Source organism: Nycticebus coucang, chromosome 11 (genome assembly GCF_027406575.1).
Source record: "Nycticebus coucang isolate mNycCou1 chromosome 11, mNycCou1.pri, whole genome shotgun sequence".
NCBI lineage: Eukaryota > Metazoa > Chordata > Mammalia > Primates > Lorisidae > Nycticebus > Nycticebus coucang.
The window spans coordinates 29376294-29392292 of NC_069790.1; the positions used below are offsets into that span (position 1 = coordinate 29376294).

Genomic DNA, 15999 nt, shown 5'->3' on the forward strand with positions numbered 1-15999 from the left:
ACAGCTAATATTTTACTGAATGGAGTAAAACTGAAAGCTTTTCCTCTTAGAACTGAAACCAGATAAGGTTGTCCTCTGTCACCTTTACTATTCAGCATAGTGCTGGAAGTTCTAGCCAATACAATTAGGCAAGACAAGGAAAAAAGGGAATCCAAATGGGAGCAGAGGAGGTCAAACTCTCCCTCTTTGCTGACGACATGATCTTATACTGAGAGAACCCCAAAGACTCAACCACAAGACTCCTAGAAGTCATCAAAAAATACAGTAATGTTTCAGGATATAAAATTAATGTCCACAAGTCAGTAGCCTTTGTATACACCAATAACAGTCAAGATGAGAAGCTAATTAAGGACACAACTCCCTTCACCATAGTTTCAAAGAAAATGAAATACCTAGGAATATACCTAACGAAGGAGGTGTAGGACCTCTATAAAGAAAACTATGAAATCCTCAGAAAGGAAATAGCAGAGGATATTAACAAATGGAAGAACATACCATGCTCATGGATGGGAAGAATCAACATTGTTAAAATGTCTATACTTCCCAAAGCAATCTACCTATTCAATGCCATTCCTATCAAAATACCAACATCTTACATTCAAGATTTGGAAAAAATGATTCTGCGTTTTGTATGGAACCAGAAAAAACTCCATATAGCTAAGGCAGTTCTTAGTAATAAAAATAAAGCTGGGGGCATCAGCATACCAGATTTTAGTCTGTACTACAAAGGCATAGTGGTCAAGACAGCATGGTACTGGCACAAAAATAGAGATATAGACACTTGGAATCGAATTGAAAACCAAGAAATGAAACTAACATCTTACAACCACCTAATCTTCGATAAACCAAACAAGAACATACCTTGGGGGAAAGACTCCCTATTCAATAAATGGTGTTGGGAGAACTGGATATCTATATGTAAAAGACTGAAACTGGACCCACACCTTTCCCCACTCACAAAAATTGATTCAAGATGGATAAAGGACTTAAATTTAAGGCATGAAACAATAAAAATCCTCCAAGAAAGCAGAGGAAAAACACTGGAAGATATTGGCCTGGGGAAAGACTTCATGAAGAAGACTGCCATGGCAATTGCAACAACAACAAAAATAAACAAATGGGACTTCATTAAACTGAAAAGCTGTACAGCTAAGGAGACAATAACCAAAGGAAAGAGACAACCTACACAACGGGAAAAGATATTTGCATATTTTCAATAAGACAAAAGCTTGATAACTAGGATCTATAGAGAACTCAAATTAATCCACATGAAAAAAGCCAACAATCCCATATATCAATGGGCAAGAGACATGAATAGAGCTTTCTCTAAAGACGACAGACGAATGGCTAACAAACACATGAAAAAATGTTCATCATCTCTATATATTAGAGAAATGCAAATCAAAACAACCCTGAGATATCATCTAACCCCAGTGAGAATGGCCCATATCACAAAATCTCAAAACTGCAGATGCTGGCGCGGATGTGGAGAGAAGGGAACACTTTTACACTGCTGGTGGGACTGCAAACTAGTACAACCTTTCTGGAAGGAAGTATGGAGAAACCTCAAACTACTCAAGCTAGACCTCCCATTTGATCCTGCAATCCCATTACTGGGCATCCACCCAGAAGGAAAAAAATCCTTTTATCATAAGGACACTTGTACTAGACTGTTTATTGCAGCTCAATTTACAATCGCCAAAATGTGGAAACAGCCTAAATGCCCACCGACCCAGGAGTGGATTAACAAGCTGTGGTATATGTATACCATGGAATACTATTCAGCCATTAAAAAAAAATGGAGACTTTACATCCTTCGTATTAACCTGGATGGAAGTGGAAGACATTATTCTTAGTAAAGCATCACAAGAATGGAGAAGCATGAATCCTATGTACTCAATTTTGATATGGGGACAATTAATGACAATTAAGGTTATGGGGGGGCGAGCAGAAAGAGGGACGGAGGGAGGGGGGTGGGGCCTTGGTGTGTGTCACAGTTTATGGGGGCAAGACATGATTGCAAGAGGGACTTTACCTAACAATTGCAATCAGTGTAACCTGGCTCATTGTACGCTCAATGAATCCCCAACAATAAAAAAAAAAAATGACATGATAGATTCCTAAATTAAACTTTCTACACTTTAAATGGGCAGGCAACGGTATTTGAAGGCAGATGCTTTTCAGCCAACAGAAAAGAGCTGGGGGCTTCCTTCCATTAGTTCTCAATGGGACAGTCTCAAATTTGTTCCATTAGTTATTTAATAATAGCAGCTGAACTCAAATTTAGCACTTGTCTTGGCTGGAAAGAAATATAGAGAAACCTTCTCTCCAATATTTAGTTGATGGGGCCTAGAGAATTAAATAGGTATAAGCCAAGAGGTAGCTGGGCCTGAACTATTTTTTTTTTTTTATTCCCAGCAAACTTAGCTGTTTCCCCCATTTCTAGGATTCTTGATCCTCTGTAGTTGACCCCACCTCCACCTCCATCTCTTATCATCAGCAAGTTGCCTCAGAGCCCCATCCCTGCACATTTGGTCATGCTAGGTTATTTATTATTGTTCCTTGATCATCTTCTAAACCTTTCTTCCCCCTGCCCCTCTATCTATTCTATTTTTGCCTTTCCCAGGTCTACATAGGAGAGACAGGAAGGGCCAGGCTGAAGGGTATGGAGGCACATTCAGAAGTTGAAGGAAATTCACATAGTTCATCTGTTTTTACCTAGGAGTGAGCCTTTTCCATGGACAAAGTTGGAAAGTGAGAGGCTGTTTCATGATTCATCTTGTCTACTTAAACCATGACTTGATCCATTCCTTCTCAACAAATATTTGTTGAACCATACCAATAATACCAGAAGCGTGATATTCTAGGAGGTCCTCAATGTACAGAGCTTAGTTTAGATGGGCTCTAGCTTCAGGGAGTCCACAATCTAAAGGTATTGGTCAACAAAGGAACAGTGGCAATGATTTCACAAGATACTCATGTGTGCTATGAGAAAGGCATTCACAGGTCAGAAACGCTCAGAGGATCCAGCCAGGCTTCCTGAGGAAGATGCCCGTGCCCCCTCCACCTGCTAACTCAGGACCAAGCTTGGCTGGGTTACAAGAAACAGTGTGTGAGCCACAGGATGAGCCGGTCCAGTGGCTCAGACAGGGCAGGAACCAGCTCACAGCACTAGGCATTGGGCACAAAACACTCTTTTCATTCCCCAACTCTCCAAATGCTCTGAAGTGGAAGCTTAGGAGTGAGAATGAGAGGGAGGTAGGGAGCTGCAACTGCTGGGCCAAGGGAGGGAAGAATAGGTTGAAGTCTCTAAAAGTGCAGAAAATCAACTAACTGGAAGCTGATAGCATTCAGGAGACAATGTTTATAGAAAACAAAGTCACAATTATGGCAAGCAGAGGAGAAAAACTTGGGCTGGCAGAGGAAGGAGGGAAGAGAAACAGCACTTCAGAGAAGTTAATTAAATCTCGCAGCTTCCATTCCCCACTTCTGCTCCCATTGGCTGTCTCTCCCTCCTCCCCATGAGCTGGGGCCTGTGGGGCCAGGAGCCTGCACTCGTTTTGGAAAAACGAATGTTGAGAAATGAATTCATCAGTGCGAGTAGCCACTGGTAGCATAATTCTCCTTCATGGTGAGACAGCCACTTCAATTTAATCTGTTTGGTTCAATCTAGCTCCGCTTCCCTTACTCCTTTCTTCAGAAACCAGGTTGGCCAATCCCTGCTTGTTTTGATCCTCAAGTGGAACAAATGCTGGGCTATGCCAGGCCAGAGAGGGACCTTACAAGGAGAAGAGTTTTTAGAGGAAAGCAGTCCTTGTTTCCAGACCTGAGCTTTATCAGTACTAGCCTCCTAAAGGCCAATTTACTTACCTACGCTTGTTTCTAATTTGTAATAGGGAAAGGACTGTTTACATCACAGAGTGGTTTTAAGGATTAAATAGCATTCTGCATGTGCCTGAAAAATACTAAGTACTTAAAAAGTTACTGTGATGATGAATTTTTTTTTTTTTTTTTGTAGAGACAGAGTCTCACTGTACCGCCCTCGGGTAGAGTGCCGTGGCGTCACACGGCTCACAACCACCTCTTAACTCTTGGGCTTACGCGATTCTCTTGCCTCAGCCTCCCGAGCAGCTGGGACTACAGGCGCCCGCCACAATGCCCAGCTATTTTTTGGTTGCAGTTTGGCCGGGGCTGGGTTTGAACCCGCCACCCTCAGCATATGGGGCTGGCGCCCTACTCACTGAGCCACAGGCGCCGCCCTGTGATGATGAATTTAATAGACAGGCACCCAGAGCATGTTTGGATTATTCCCAGCTCACTCTGATGCGTCATTCTTCTCCAAGATTCTGATATCCAACATTGGGCCTGAACTATTAATTTGAGTCTCATCTTACTTTATACCACTGAGCTTTGTTTTTATTAAAGGCCTGCTTCTCTTCAGAGTAAGTTACCATGGGAACACCAGCAATAGCATAATATAGTAGAAACAGGACAGAAATCAAGGAAGACCTGGGCCCAGGGCCTAGTTATGCTATTGAGTGATGCTGGAAAACTCACTGAACTTCTCTGTGTCTATAAAATGAAGATAGTAAGATTTTCCTGTATACCCTGCTGCTATGAAGCTACAATGAGACAATGCATATGGAAGCATTTTTCAATTTTCAAAGTGCTATAATAATATGAAGTCATAGGATGATCACTCCTACTATAGGCAAAACATTATGGTTAAGGGCCAGGAACAAGGGCCCAATCCTTGGGCTCATAGCCCACATCATATTTTTCCAGCTGTGTAAAAGTAAGGCACCCAATCTCTCAGTTTATTCATTTGTAAAACAAGATTTAGAATAGTATGTACTTCATCAAATTGTTGTGAAGATTAATTGAGACTATATCGCAAGATGCTTCACCCTGCTCCTACCACATACATAATTCCTTAATTCATGTTGACAATTACTATTTTCTAGCATTGTATTGTAAGAAAGCAAATCGCCTCTGAAATGAGACTCATCACACATGTTAGTGAGAGTTCAGATTGTTATTGTTGCTGCTGTTGTCATGGAATCTTACATAATTCCCATTCATCTGCATATCAGACAGTGGTTTTCAGAGGAGGATTGTGAAAAAGCGGTCACTTTAGTTCAGTCCATCATAGTGTTTTGATCATTGGCCATGGGTACACATGGCTGCTGGCACAATTCAAAAGTTAATGAGCACTGCCTTAAAGTCAACAGCATTCGCCACAAAGCTTCTGAGAAGCAGACAACCTACTCATTCACTGCTTTTTCTTCCTGGACTTTTAGGAAGTAAAGCTGGGGATGATTAAAGAAAATAGGCAAATTGAAGAAGTGCCTTTCTTAAGAATGACAGAGAGATGTTACCCGGAGACTGTCTTTTCATGTGTACAAACTTTCCAGGCAGCCCCAGATGGAGCCAGTCCTTTTTGTGATTTATCTGTTGGACAGTGGGTGGCCAAGGGGCACCGTAGGCAAACAGTTATCCAGCTCAATAATTAGGGAGGGGAAAGGCAAACACAAACACACCCAGGTTGACATTCAAAACAAAGTGGATATGTAACCAAGGATCGCTCACCATACCTCCGCAGCTCTCGTCTGCCAATCTGTAAGGAGGAACCGGGGAGGCAGCAGCAGAGCTGTTAGTAATTTATCAGTACAGCTGACAGAAACAGTACAGTTCTGAGCTGAAATGTGAAAGGTCCAAGTTCAGGGCCCAGCTTTGTGTTTAAATGAAGGCTTGATCCCCTACATCTTTAGTGGGCCTTGGTATTCTCACTTGTGAAAAGAGGAATTCAGACAAGGTATTCACTCAGTAGCCTCCATTTCTGCAAGCTCTTCGTTCATTTATTAATTCATTAATGCATACATTTATGTACCTATTCAATAAACTGCAAGCCTAATTATAGATGAGGCATTGGCAATCAATGACCAAAATACAGCGTAACTAGTTTGTCACTGTGGAAGAAAGAGCATTTAGTATTAATTGCTCTCGGTACCAAAGGGGGCAATGATATTCCAACTTCTACTTTCTTAGAAACAGGCGTATTGCTTTTTTATCAAGAAAAAATATGATGGATGTTGTTTCTAGATATCCTTCCAAGAAATTGAATATAGTCAGCTACTTTTTCCACACTGATCCATCTGGATTTATTCTTTCCTTCTCAGCCCCACCCTTGCTCCTACCCACTCCATCCCTCTTCAAGTCAACTTGATTAAATCCAGTTCTCATTCATGAAGCCTGTCTCAGTACCAGAAGTTTACATGACACCAGTTATCTTCAAGGACCTTTTAGTTAATCAAGTAAGGGAGATATATATAGAACTTAAGACAAGTCAAGATGCAAATATGTTTAGTTAAACCAAGAGGCAATACTACCAACTCCTTCTCATCTTTTCCAGGTTATCTGGAGGCTTAAACTATCCTTGCCATCCTTGTCTCCCATTTGCATGTAAATGTCCATTAACCCCAAATAAATTGACTTAATCTGTTGGTTATTGACATCTGGTAACCATATGACATTTGTATTCAAGGCATCAATGCTATAATCAAAAAGCATTGTCATGCATAAAGTCTAAGTCTTTATCATTGCTAAGTGATATGTCACCAAGTGAGTTTTTTAACTTCCCAGAGCTTCAGGTGCCTTAGTTATAAATGGGTACAATACCTCTGTCATAGTGCCATCCTAAGGAAAAAAATCAGGTCACAGAAGTACATACCTTCTTCCCAGTATCAATACTCCCTAGCTTCCACTAACCCTGTCCTAACTTAAAGTGAAATCTGAGCAGAGTGGCCAGAACCCTCCCCAAATAGTTGCCTATATGCCATCCTTCATTTTAATAGTTTCTATATGGTAGCAGTCCTCACATCTTTAGTGAGACACCAGACAGGTATATGGACAAGACCCTAGCCCCAGCCTATATTGCTTATTTAGCTTCTAAATCAAAACAGAAAACTCGTTCAAAGCTAAATAGGATAGATCTCATTCTCACAAACAGAAATAAACACATGTCTACATAACTCTGAGAACAGCATGATCACATTACTGCAAATCACTTGTAAGCTGCTGAAACTGGTACCCAGTACAGTCTGCACATCCCTTACCCTCTGTGTCACCTGAACAGGAGCTGCATCCCAGGACAGTCTGCACATCCCTTACCCTCTGTCTCTTGAGAACAGGAGCTGCATCCCAGTACAGTCTGCACATCCCTTACCCTCTGTCTCCTGAAAACAGGAGCTGCACCCCAGGACAGTCTGCACATCCCTTACCCTCTGTATCCTGAGAACAGGAGCTGCGTCCCAGTACAGTCTGCACATCCCCTACCGTCTGTGTCTCCTGAAAACAGGAGCTGCGTCCCAGTACACTCTGCACATCCCTTACCCTCTGTCTCCTGAGAACAGGAGCTGCATCTCAGTACAGTCTGCACCTCCCTTACCCTCTGTCTCCTTAGAACGGGAGCCGCATCCCAATACAGTATGCACATCCCTTACCCTCTGTCTCCTGAGAACAGGAGCTGCATCCCAGTACAGTCTGCACATCCCCTACGCTCTGTGTCTCCTGAAAACAGGAGCTGCGTCCCAGAACAGTCTGCACATCCCCTACCCTATGTCTCCTGAGAACAGGAGCTGCATCCCAGGACAGTCTGCACATGCCTTACCCTCTGTCTCCTGAGAACAGGAGCTGCATCCCAGAACAGTCTGCACATCCCTTACCCTCTGTCTCCTGAGAACAGGAGCTGCATCCCAGTACAGTCTGCACATCCCTTACCCTCTGTGTCTCCTGAGAACAGGAGCTGCATCCCAGAACAGTCTGCACATCCCTTACCCTCTGTCTCCTGAGAACAGGAGCTGCATCCCAGTACAGTCTGCACATCCCTTACCCTCTGTGTCTCCTGAGAACAGGAGCTGCATCCCAGAACAGTCTGCACATGCCTTACCCTCTGTCTCCTGAGAACAGGAGCTGCATCCCAGAACAGTCTGCACATCCCTTACCCTCTGTCTCCTGAGAACAGGAGCTGCATCCCAGTACAGTCTGCACATCCCCTACCCTCTGTGTCACCTGAGAACAGGAGCTGCGTTCCAATACAGTCTGCACATCCCCTACCCTCTGTGTCACCTGAGAACAGGAGCTGCGTTCCAATACAGTCTGCACATCCCCTACCCTCTGTGTCACCTGAGAACAGGAGCTGCGTTCCAATACAGTCTGCACATCCCCTACCCTCTGTGTCACCTGAAAACAGGAGCTGCGTTCCAGTACAGTCTGCACATCCCCTACCCTCTGTGTCTCCTGAGAACAGGAGCTGCATCCCAGTACAGTCTGCACATCCCCTACCCTCTGTCTCCTGAGAACAGGAGCTGCATCCCAGGACAGTCTGCACATCCCCTACCCTCTGTCTCCTGAGAACAGGAGCTGCATCCCAGGACAGTCTGCACATCCCCTACGCTCTGTGTCTCCTGAAAACAGGAGCTGCGTCCCAGGACAGTCTGCACATCCCCTACCCTCTGTCTCCTGAGAACAGGAGCTGCATCCCAGAACAGTCTGCACATGCCTTACCCTCTGTCTCCTGAGAACAGGAGCTGCATCCCAGTACAGTCTGCACATCCCCTACCCTCTGTGTCACCTGAGAACAGGAGCTGCATTCCAATACAGTCTGCACATCCCCTACCCTCTGTGTCACCTGAAAACAGGAGCTGCGTTCCAGTACAGTCTGCACATCCCCTACCCTCTGTGTCGCCTGAGAACAGGAGCTGCGTTCCAGTACAGTCTGCACATCCCCTACCCTCTGTGTCGCCTGAGAACAGGAGCTGCGTCCCGGTGCACTCTGCACATCCCCTACCCTCTGTGTCTCCTGAGAACAGGAGCTGCATCCCGGTGCACTCTGCACATCCCCTGCCCTCTATCTCCTCCTTTCTGCTTTTCCCATTTCACTCTTCCTATCCCCCTGCTTTTGTCTCTTTCTCTTGTGAATGTTAACAATGTCCACCAGGTATTCACTGAATCTCTTTCTAGCAGACCCCATTTTCATCTGAGACACACACTGGTCTCAGTAATCTGGAAGGAAAAGCCTATTATTTTGGGTGTTTAGAAAGATGGAAGGTTCTTGGGGCTCTGAGTTGTCTCTGACACCCTAAATGAAATCCCCTATGTATATATGCACTTATATAATTGTGAAGCCATGTGTCTGTTGGGTTAATTTTTCAGAAAAAGAATCCAGGAAACTAAATTGTAATCAGACAGAATTATGATAAAACTAGCCTAGACAGATGTGGCTACAGTTCATTGATACTAATATACATTAAATCAAAAGATTAGCACATGTGTTTCTTGATTTAGTATGTTCCAGATTAATGTAATATAGAGCTGGTTAAGAACACCCTTTGTACTTCCTCTCACAGTAGAATTTACCCATTTGTGACAAGGAAATAGATGGTTTCTACTGGGCAGTCATTAGTCAGAGAGTCTCTAAAACTGCACATTTAAAACAATCTCGTCTTATGCTTTTGTCCATTTGCAAGACCTCCAAATTTCACCAGAGATTTAGGATGATGGCTTTTGTCACTGGCCAACAGGAAGTTTGAAATAGACACTCCAACACCACTGTCCCCAGGAGAATAAGTCTGCAGTGTTTTGATGTGGGCCACACCTCCCTTGTCGCTCTCTGGTTACTTGTGTGCTCTGAGAACACACCCTGCTGAGTGCATTCATCACAATAGCCCGTGTGTGACCTTTGGAAAAGTCCTTGAAAACAGTGAAATAAGATTCTTAGTCAAAATCTGGAATCCATTCCAGTCTTATACAGGAAGAAAATCAGGCGTAGACAACAAAACCCATAGTTCAGAGAAACTGGGGAGGCTCTGGCTGACATTAAAATTGTGGAAGTTTTTTTTTTCCCTTCACTACTTTGTATTTCATAAAAGCTTTTCATCTGAGCAACCAAAAGCTGCTTGAAAATACTGTATGGTTAGTAGACAGCAATAACTGGTTTCTCCAGTAAATAAAGTAAGTGAAACAAGAACAGATATGCCGAGTGAGGTATTCAAATTCACTTACTGACCACTCTTCTGAGCTACTGAGTATTAAATAAATGCTGTTCTTCTGAACAGAAATGGACAATAATATCCTTTTCCCCTTTCAATTAATGTATTGGGAATGGCGTGAGAGCTCGGGGCAGAGGGAACAGCTGTCTTCCCTGAGCCCCAACTCTGTGATAGAGTTCGTCAGTGCAGACATCACAGGCCCAGAAGTATTCATTCCTTCAGAACATGAGTCAGCAGAGGGACGTGCTTGCTCAGTAAGTCTAACTTAACAAACATGTTGTGGGTAAAATGATTTTTATAAGTTCAGACCAATTCCTTTTGTTTCCAGTTAGCATTACTCACAATTAATTTGCCATATCATGATTTACTTCATACATATAAAGGATTATAAACCTGAACTACCTTTGGGTGTACTTTCCTTCTTTGCCACCAAGAAAAGAGATAGGACACTCCTGAGTTAAGTGGTGGCATAAAATCCAGTGAAGATCAATTGGCAGAAAAATTTGGCTTGGAACTATGTTTTAGAAATCTAACATTTTGGGCAGCACCTGTGGCGCAGTCGGTAAGGTGTCGGCCCCATATACCGAGGGTGGCAGGTTCAAACCCGGCCCCGGCTGAACTGCAACAAAAAAATAGCCAGGTGCTGTGGTGGGCGCCTGCAGTCCCAGCTACTCGGGAGGCTGAGGCAAGAGAATCGCTTAAGCCCAGGAGTTGGAGGTTGCTGTGAGCTGTGTGATGCCACGGCACTCTACCTAGGGTCATAAAGTGAGACTCTGTCTCTACAAAAAAAAAAAAAAAAAAAAGAAATCTAACATTTCTCTGGACGGTCCCTCAAAAGGGTACAGACCCTCCAGCAAATAAGAGTCAGAAGTAATCCATCTGCAGGAATAATATTTCAGACCTAGACCCAGAGCACTTACTCATATACATGAAGACCTTAATTTTGTTTTTTTCTTAAGGACCTTCACAGTTCATTTTTTCTCTTTCTCTTTTTTTATTTTTTTAAAGGTAAATGGTATTACTTTGGTCTCCAAAACAGATGCCAGTTTGAACTTTATTCTGCCAGCAAGTATTTGGTTTGGCTTTGCAGAGCTTGAGTTGAAAAAATATTAGCCGATTCCAAAAAGATTTAACGAGCTTTGCTACAGATGCCGGTGCCATTTGGCATGTTCGGGGACTGTGGCACAGCAAAGAGAACTCTCTTTACCACAGATTTTATTTGCCCAAGGTAGCCAACACTGGAGTTCAGTTGATTTCTTGGGTGAAGAAACTGCAAGTCAAATGAGTGAGATTTCCAGGAGAAAGTGACTACAGAAGGCATCAGAAAAACAAAAGAAAAGAAAGAAAAAAACTCTTGCTGACATTGAAAAGGAAGTCACCGGGTCTGCCTCCACCCCTGCACAGGAATTGATGGCTAACTTTCAGAGCTGTCAACAACATCCTAACACCAACCATCAGACACAGTTGCTAATGCTGCCAGTGAGCAGATCAGATGAATCTCCAGCTTCGAGCAAAAGCCATCCTTACCTAATATCAGATGCTAAGAAATGTACTGTAATATATTCCACAGTCATCTGATACCTTACTAATTGTGGTGTCAGAATTTAACTGTATGAAAACCAAGTGACCTACTTCAAGCAACTCCAGTAAATGTGACCAGCAAGTTAACTTTGTATCATGAAGACGGCCATGTGTTGATTTTACTAATATTTAGTAAAATAAAGGTACATCAATCTATCACTGTGATTTGGAAGACTGACCTCACTGAACACAGAAAAGGTAAGTTAAAAGTCACGGGAAGTTGTCACCTGAAGTTGTGAATTTCAGTAAGGGTTGCAAGAAAATAAGGTTCTCATCCTTTCAAATCAAATCACATCTAACAAATGTAACAAAAACCACAAAAATATTTTCATAACAGTGAATATTTTAGAATTAAATGTCTGTTTAAATGGCTATGGGGACAGATAGAGTGGCTCTGAAAATACCTTGAAGAAGACGACGTTCTGGATTATTTTTGTTATTTTACACGATGAATAAATATTCGTACGTACTTGGGCATATCTTATCCCAACTCCTATGGATTTCCTAAAACTTCTAAACATCCCTTTTATTAACAACACATGCTGATCCAATGCTTGTTACATGATTATCCGACACCAAGGGTCTATAACAAATATCCTCAAAGAGAGAGCCAGTCTCTGTATTACCTTTTTATAGAAAGACCTATTCACCAAAACAAAGATAGAGCTTACCGTCTGGCTTGACTAAATTGTGGGAGTCAGAGTAGTAGAATTCAAAAGAAAAAGTTGTACAATAATGAAAGGATGATTATAACTGTTATTTACCATTTTGGCTTCGGAGTGCATTGGCTGGACTTGGGGAGAAGCACAGGGGTTACTGAGGTTTGGACCTTGCATCCCCATGATGCTGGAGTTCACAGACATTTGTCTCTCCATCTAAGAGAAAGGAAAGCAATAGGATTGGAAGTCTGAGAGAGGCAATCTAAGTCGCAGACAAAGCTGCACTTCTTCAAATGGACCTGTTAGCATTTCTTTTTTTTTTTTTTTTTTTTGAGACAGACCCTCAAGCTGTCGCCCTGGATAGAGTGCTGTGGCATCACAGCTCATAGCAACCTCCAACTCCAGGGTTCGAGTGATTCTCCTGCCTCCACCTCACAAGTAGCTGGGACTACAGGAGCCCGCCACAACGCCCAGCTATTTTTTGGTTGCAGCTGTCATTGTTGTTTGGCAGGCCGGGGCTGGATTTGAACCCACCAGCTCAGGTGTATGTGGCTGGCGCCTTAGCCACTTACTTAGCCACAGGCACCGAGCCTGCATTAGCATTTCTTTGAAAAATTCCTGAGCACATCTGTGGTTTGGTGTATGGTAAGCAATGTACTCCTGGGCCTTGAACTCAAGCACATCAAAGAGGCACCCAAAGCTGTGCCTTCTTTCTATAGAAGATGTTCCAGGACAAGGAGAGAACTACACTGTTGTAGAGTAGGTCATTTTCAGACAAAATAACCAAATACTTGCATTTTTGCAAACATTCCAACTATAAGTAATCATGCACATTTTTATGGCTATAACAAATATATGCATAAAAATGCTGAAAGGACATTTATGTAATATTCCCTATGATTAATTAAGGATATCTATGGATTTTCCCCCCTCTCTAAATTTTATACAATAAATGAGAATCTTTGGGGCAAATGAAAAAACAAAACTAGTTTTAAAAGCAACACTCTCAAATATGGCAAGTATTCCTGCAGCAATAGCTCATAAACATAATCAGCTGGGCATCTGAGTGGCTTATATCTTAAAAGCAGTGTATCTTCTTTTCCCAGTCAACCTGGTCAAGATTCTACACAGCTGGGCCAGGTGCAGCGACTCACTCCTGTAATCCCTGCTCTCTGGGAGGCCAAACTAGGAGGACTGTTTGAGCTAAAGAGTTGGAGACCAGTCTCAGCAAAAGTGAGACCCCACATCTCTACTAAAAACAGAAAAAATTAGCCAGGTGTTATGGCACAGGCCTGTAGTCCCAGTTACTTGGGAAGCCGAGGCACGAGGATCGCTTGACCCAGAAATTTGAGGTTGTTGTGGCACTTTAGCCTCGGCAAAAGAGGAAGACTTGGTTTCAAAAAAAAAAGAAAAAAATTCTGCATAGGTGTAGTTCCAGGCCTCACCGCATAGCAGGTGTAGGCCTTTGGACAGGTGCAAAAGACAAAACAAGGGTTTTATGTTATACGTGAACAACTGAATTGCTCCCACGTTGTACTCTCTCGTGGCCTCCCACAATGTCTAGAAGGAACATCATTCTAACACCTGAACTTAGTTCTGATATATATATATATATATATATATTTTTTTTTTTTGGCCGGGGCTGGGTTTGAACCCACCACCTCCAGCATATGGGACCAGCACCCTACTCCTTTAGCCACAGGCGCCGCCCAGTTCTGATATTTTTATCACCAGGGTATTCTCATTGAGGGGAAAGGACGGGTGGAGGGAGAGTAATTGGTGGGACCACACCTATGGTGCATCTTACAAGGGTACATGCGAAATTCACTAGGTGTAGAATATAAATGTCTTAACATTAATAACTATGAAAATGCTGTGAAGGCTATGTTAACCAGTTTGATGAAAACATTTCAAATTGTATATAAAAAACCAGCACATTGTACCCCATGATTGCATTAATGTACATAGCTATAATTTAATAAAAAAAAAAAAAAAAGAGAAGAAGCAAATATAGGGGATGTAGGTATTTTTGAGACAGGAGTCTGCCAGCTTCCTCATTTGCCAGTAAATTAATAAATTTCTCTTTCTTCTCAAACTACTTATTACCATTTTTCTAATGCAGCTTTAAGGGATAAGTGCCATGTTTTCAGTGAAAAGGAACATCCTCGTTGCTGAAGATGCAGGGACACAGAAATAAATATCAACAAACAGGCCTTGCTAAGTTCTTCCCAGACTTCCGTTAGATTATATTTTTCAACCAATCATACTCCTTCAAAACTATCCACATTCTTTTACCAAACCTAGCATGAGAAACTACACAGATTAAAAAAAAATAATAAGAAGAAATAAATATAGCAAAATTTCTAGTTTAGTCCAAGAAGGGTGTATCTGATCATACTATGTTCCATCTAGTGAAAATTAACTCTTTTCAAAGAAGGTGAGTTAATCAAGTACACTTAATACTAATCTCACAGAAAACACAGTAGAACCTCTGCAAGTAGACCAACCAAGGGACTGTAACAAACTGGTCAACATATGGAGGTGGTCAACATAAAGAACTAGGCCTCCTGTACTGATATGTACATGTGGTGCAAATCTAGTCTAAGGAAATTGGGTCAATGTAGAAAGGTGGTCAGCTATGGAGGTTCTGCTGTAATTAGACTTTCTTTAGGAGAGAAAAATAGCTTCTTTAATGCAAATGTGTTTCCAATTGCCAAAAGACAGAAATGAAAACAATGGTTGGAAATTTTAGGGAACCAAGTTTCTGCTCAAAGTTAGCCTAGGTAGTCTTGGAAAATATGGTGTTCCTTATCACTGGAGGTGTTCATGGTGGAGGACAGAAATCTCACAAACAAGAATGATTCTTGACAGTGAGAGCTGAACTGAATGACTCTTGAAGTTCCCTTCCATTGTTGACACTCTATACTGCAATTCCTGTTGTGTCCAGCCCAGAAGCAGGGTGTGATTATGACATTAATCTGTGGATTAGGAGAAATGCTAGCTACAAGCTTCTGACTGAGTGGTGGATACTCCTTTCACCTAAGGAATCATCAGCCACATCTTAGCCTGAATTAGCTGACAATCATCTGGTAATATCGAGAAATGTGAAACTGATTCAAGAGGAGCTAATGAAGGTGAATTTTCTGTACATTCTAGAGTATTTTAGTACAACTGTTGAGGCCTTATCAAGTCAGTAAAACAAAATGTTTACTCCCACATACCCTCTACATCTCCAGACAGCCCAGACTCTCTAATTTTAAAAAATTATTTTTTAAATTGTGGTGGTAAAATATACATAATACAAAATTTACCATTTTAACATTTTCTTCTTTTTCAGAGATGAGGGTCTCACTATGTTGCCCAGGCTAGAAAGCTGTGGCCATTCACAGGCACAACTACAGGGCACTACAGCTGCAGACTGCTGGGCCAAAGCACTTTCCCCCTTTGGCCTCCTGAACAGCTGGGACTGTGGGTACACATCACCATGCCCAGCTCTTTTTAGCCATTTGTAAGTGCCATTAAGTTCACTGTCATTAGATACATCCATGTGCTTTAACTGTTAAGTCAGGAAGAATTTCATTGCTCTGAAAAATGCGTATTACTTATAACCCCTGCTTCCAGAGGCTGGTAGGTAGGAGTGGTGACTGACCCCTTGTTCCAATTGGAGACCCTCTCAGAGGGAAGTCAAAACCCCAAAGAGTTTCTTCTTC

At 42.3% G+C, this 15999-nt stretch overlaps 1 protein-coding gene across 7 annotated transcripts in view; it reads right to left on the reverse strand.

Moving 5' to 3' along the window:
• CREB5 (cAMP responsive element binding protein 5) overlaps positions 1–15999 on the reverse strand; it is a 536752-nt gene that overhangs the window by 113482 nt on the left and 407271 nt on the right. For all 7 annotated transcript variants that reach the window (XM_053553440.1, XM_053553438.1, XM_053553443.1 and 4 more), the window contains one exon: positions 12395–12505. In XM_053553440.1, the coding sequence (XP_053409415.1) occupies positions 12395–12505 (111 nt within the window). The remainder of the gene's footprint in view (positions 1–12394; positions 12506–15999) is intronic.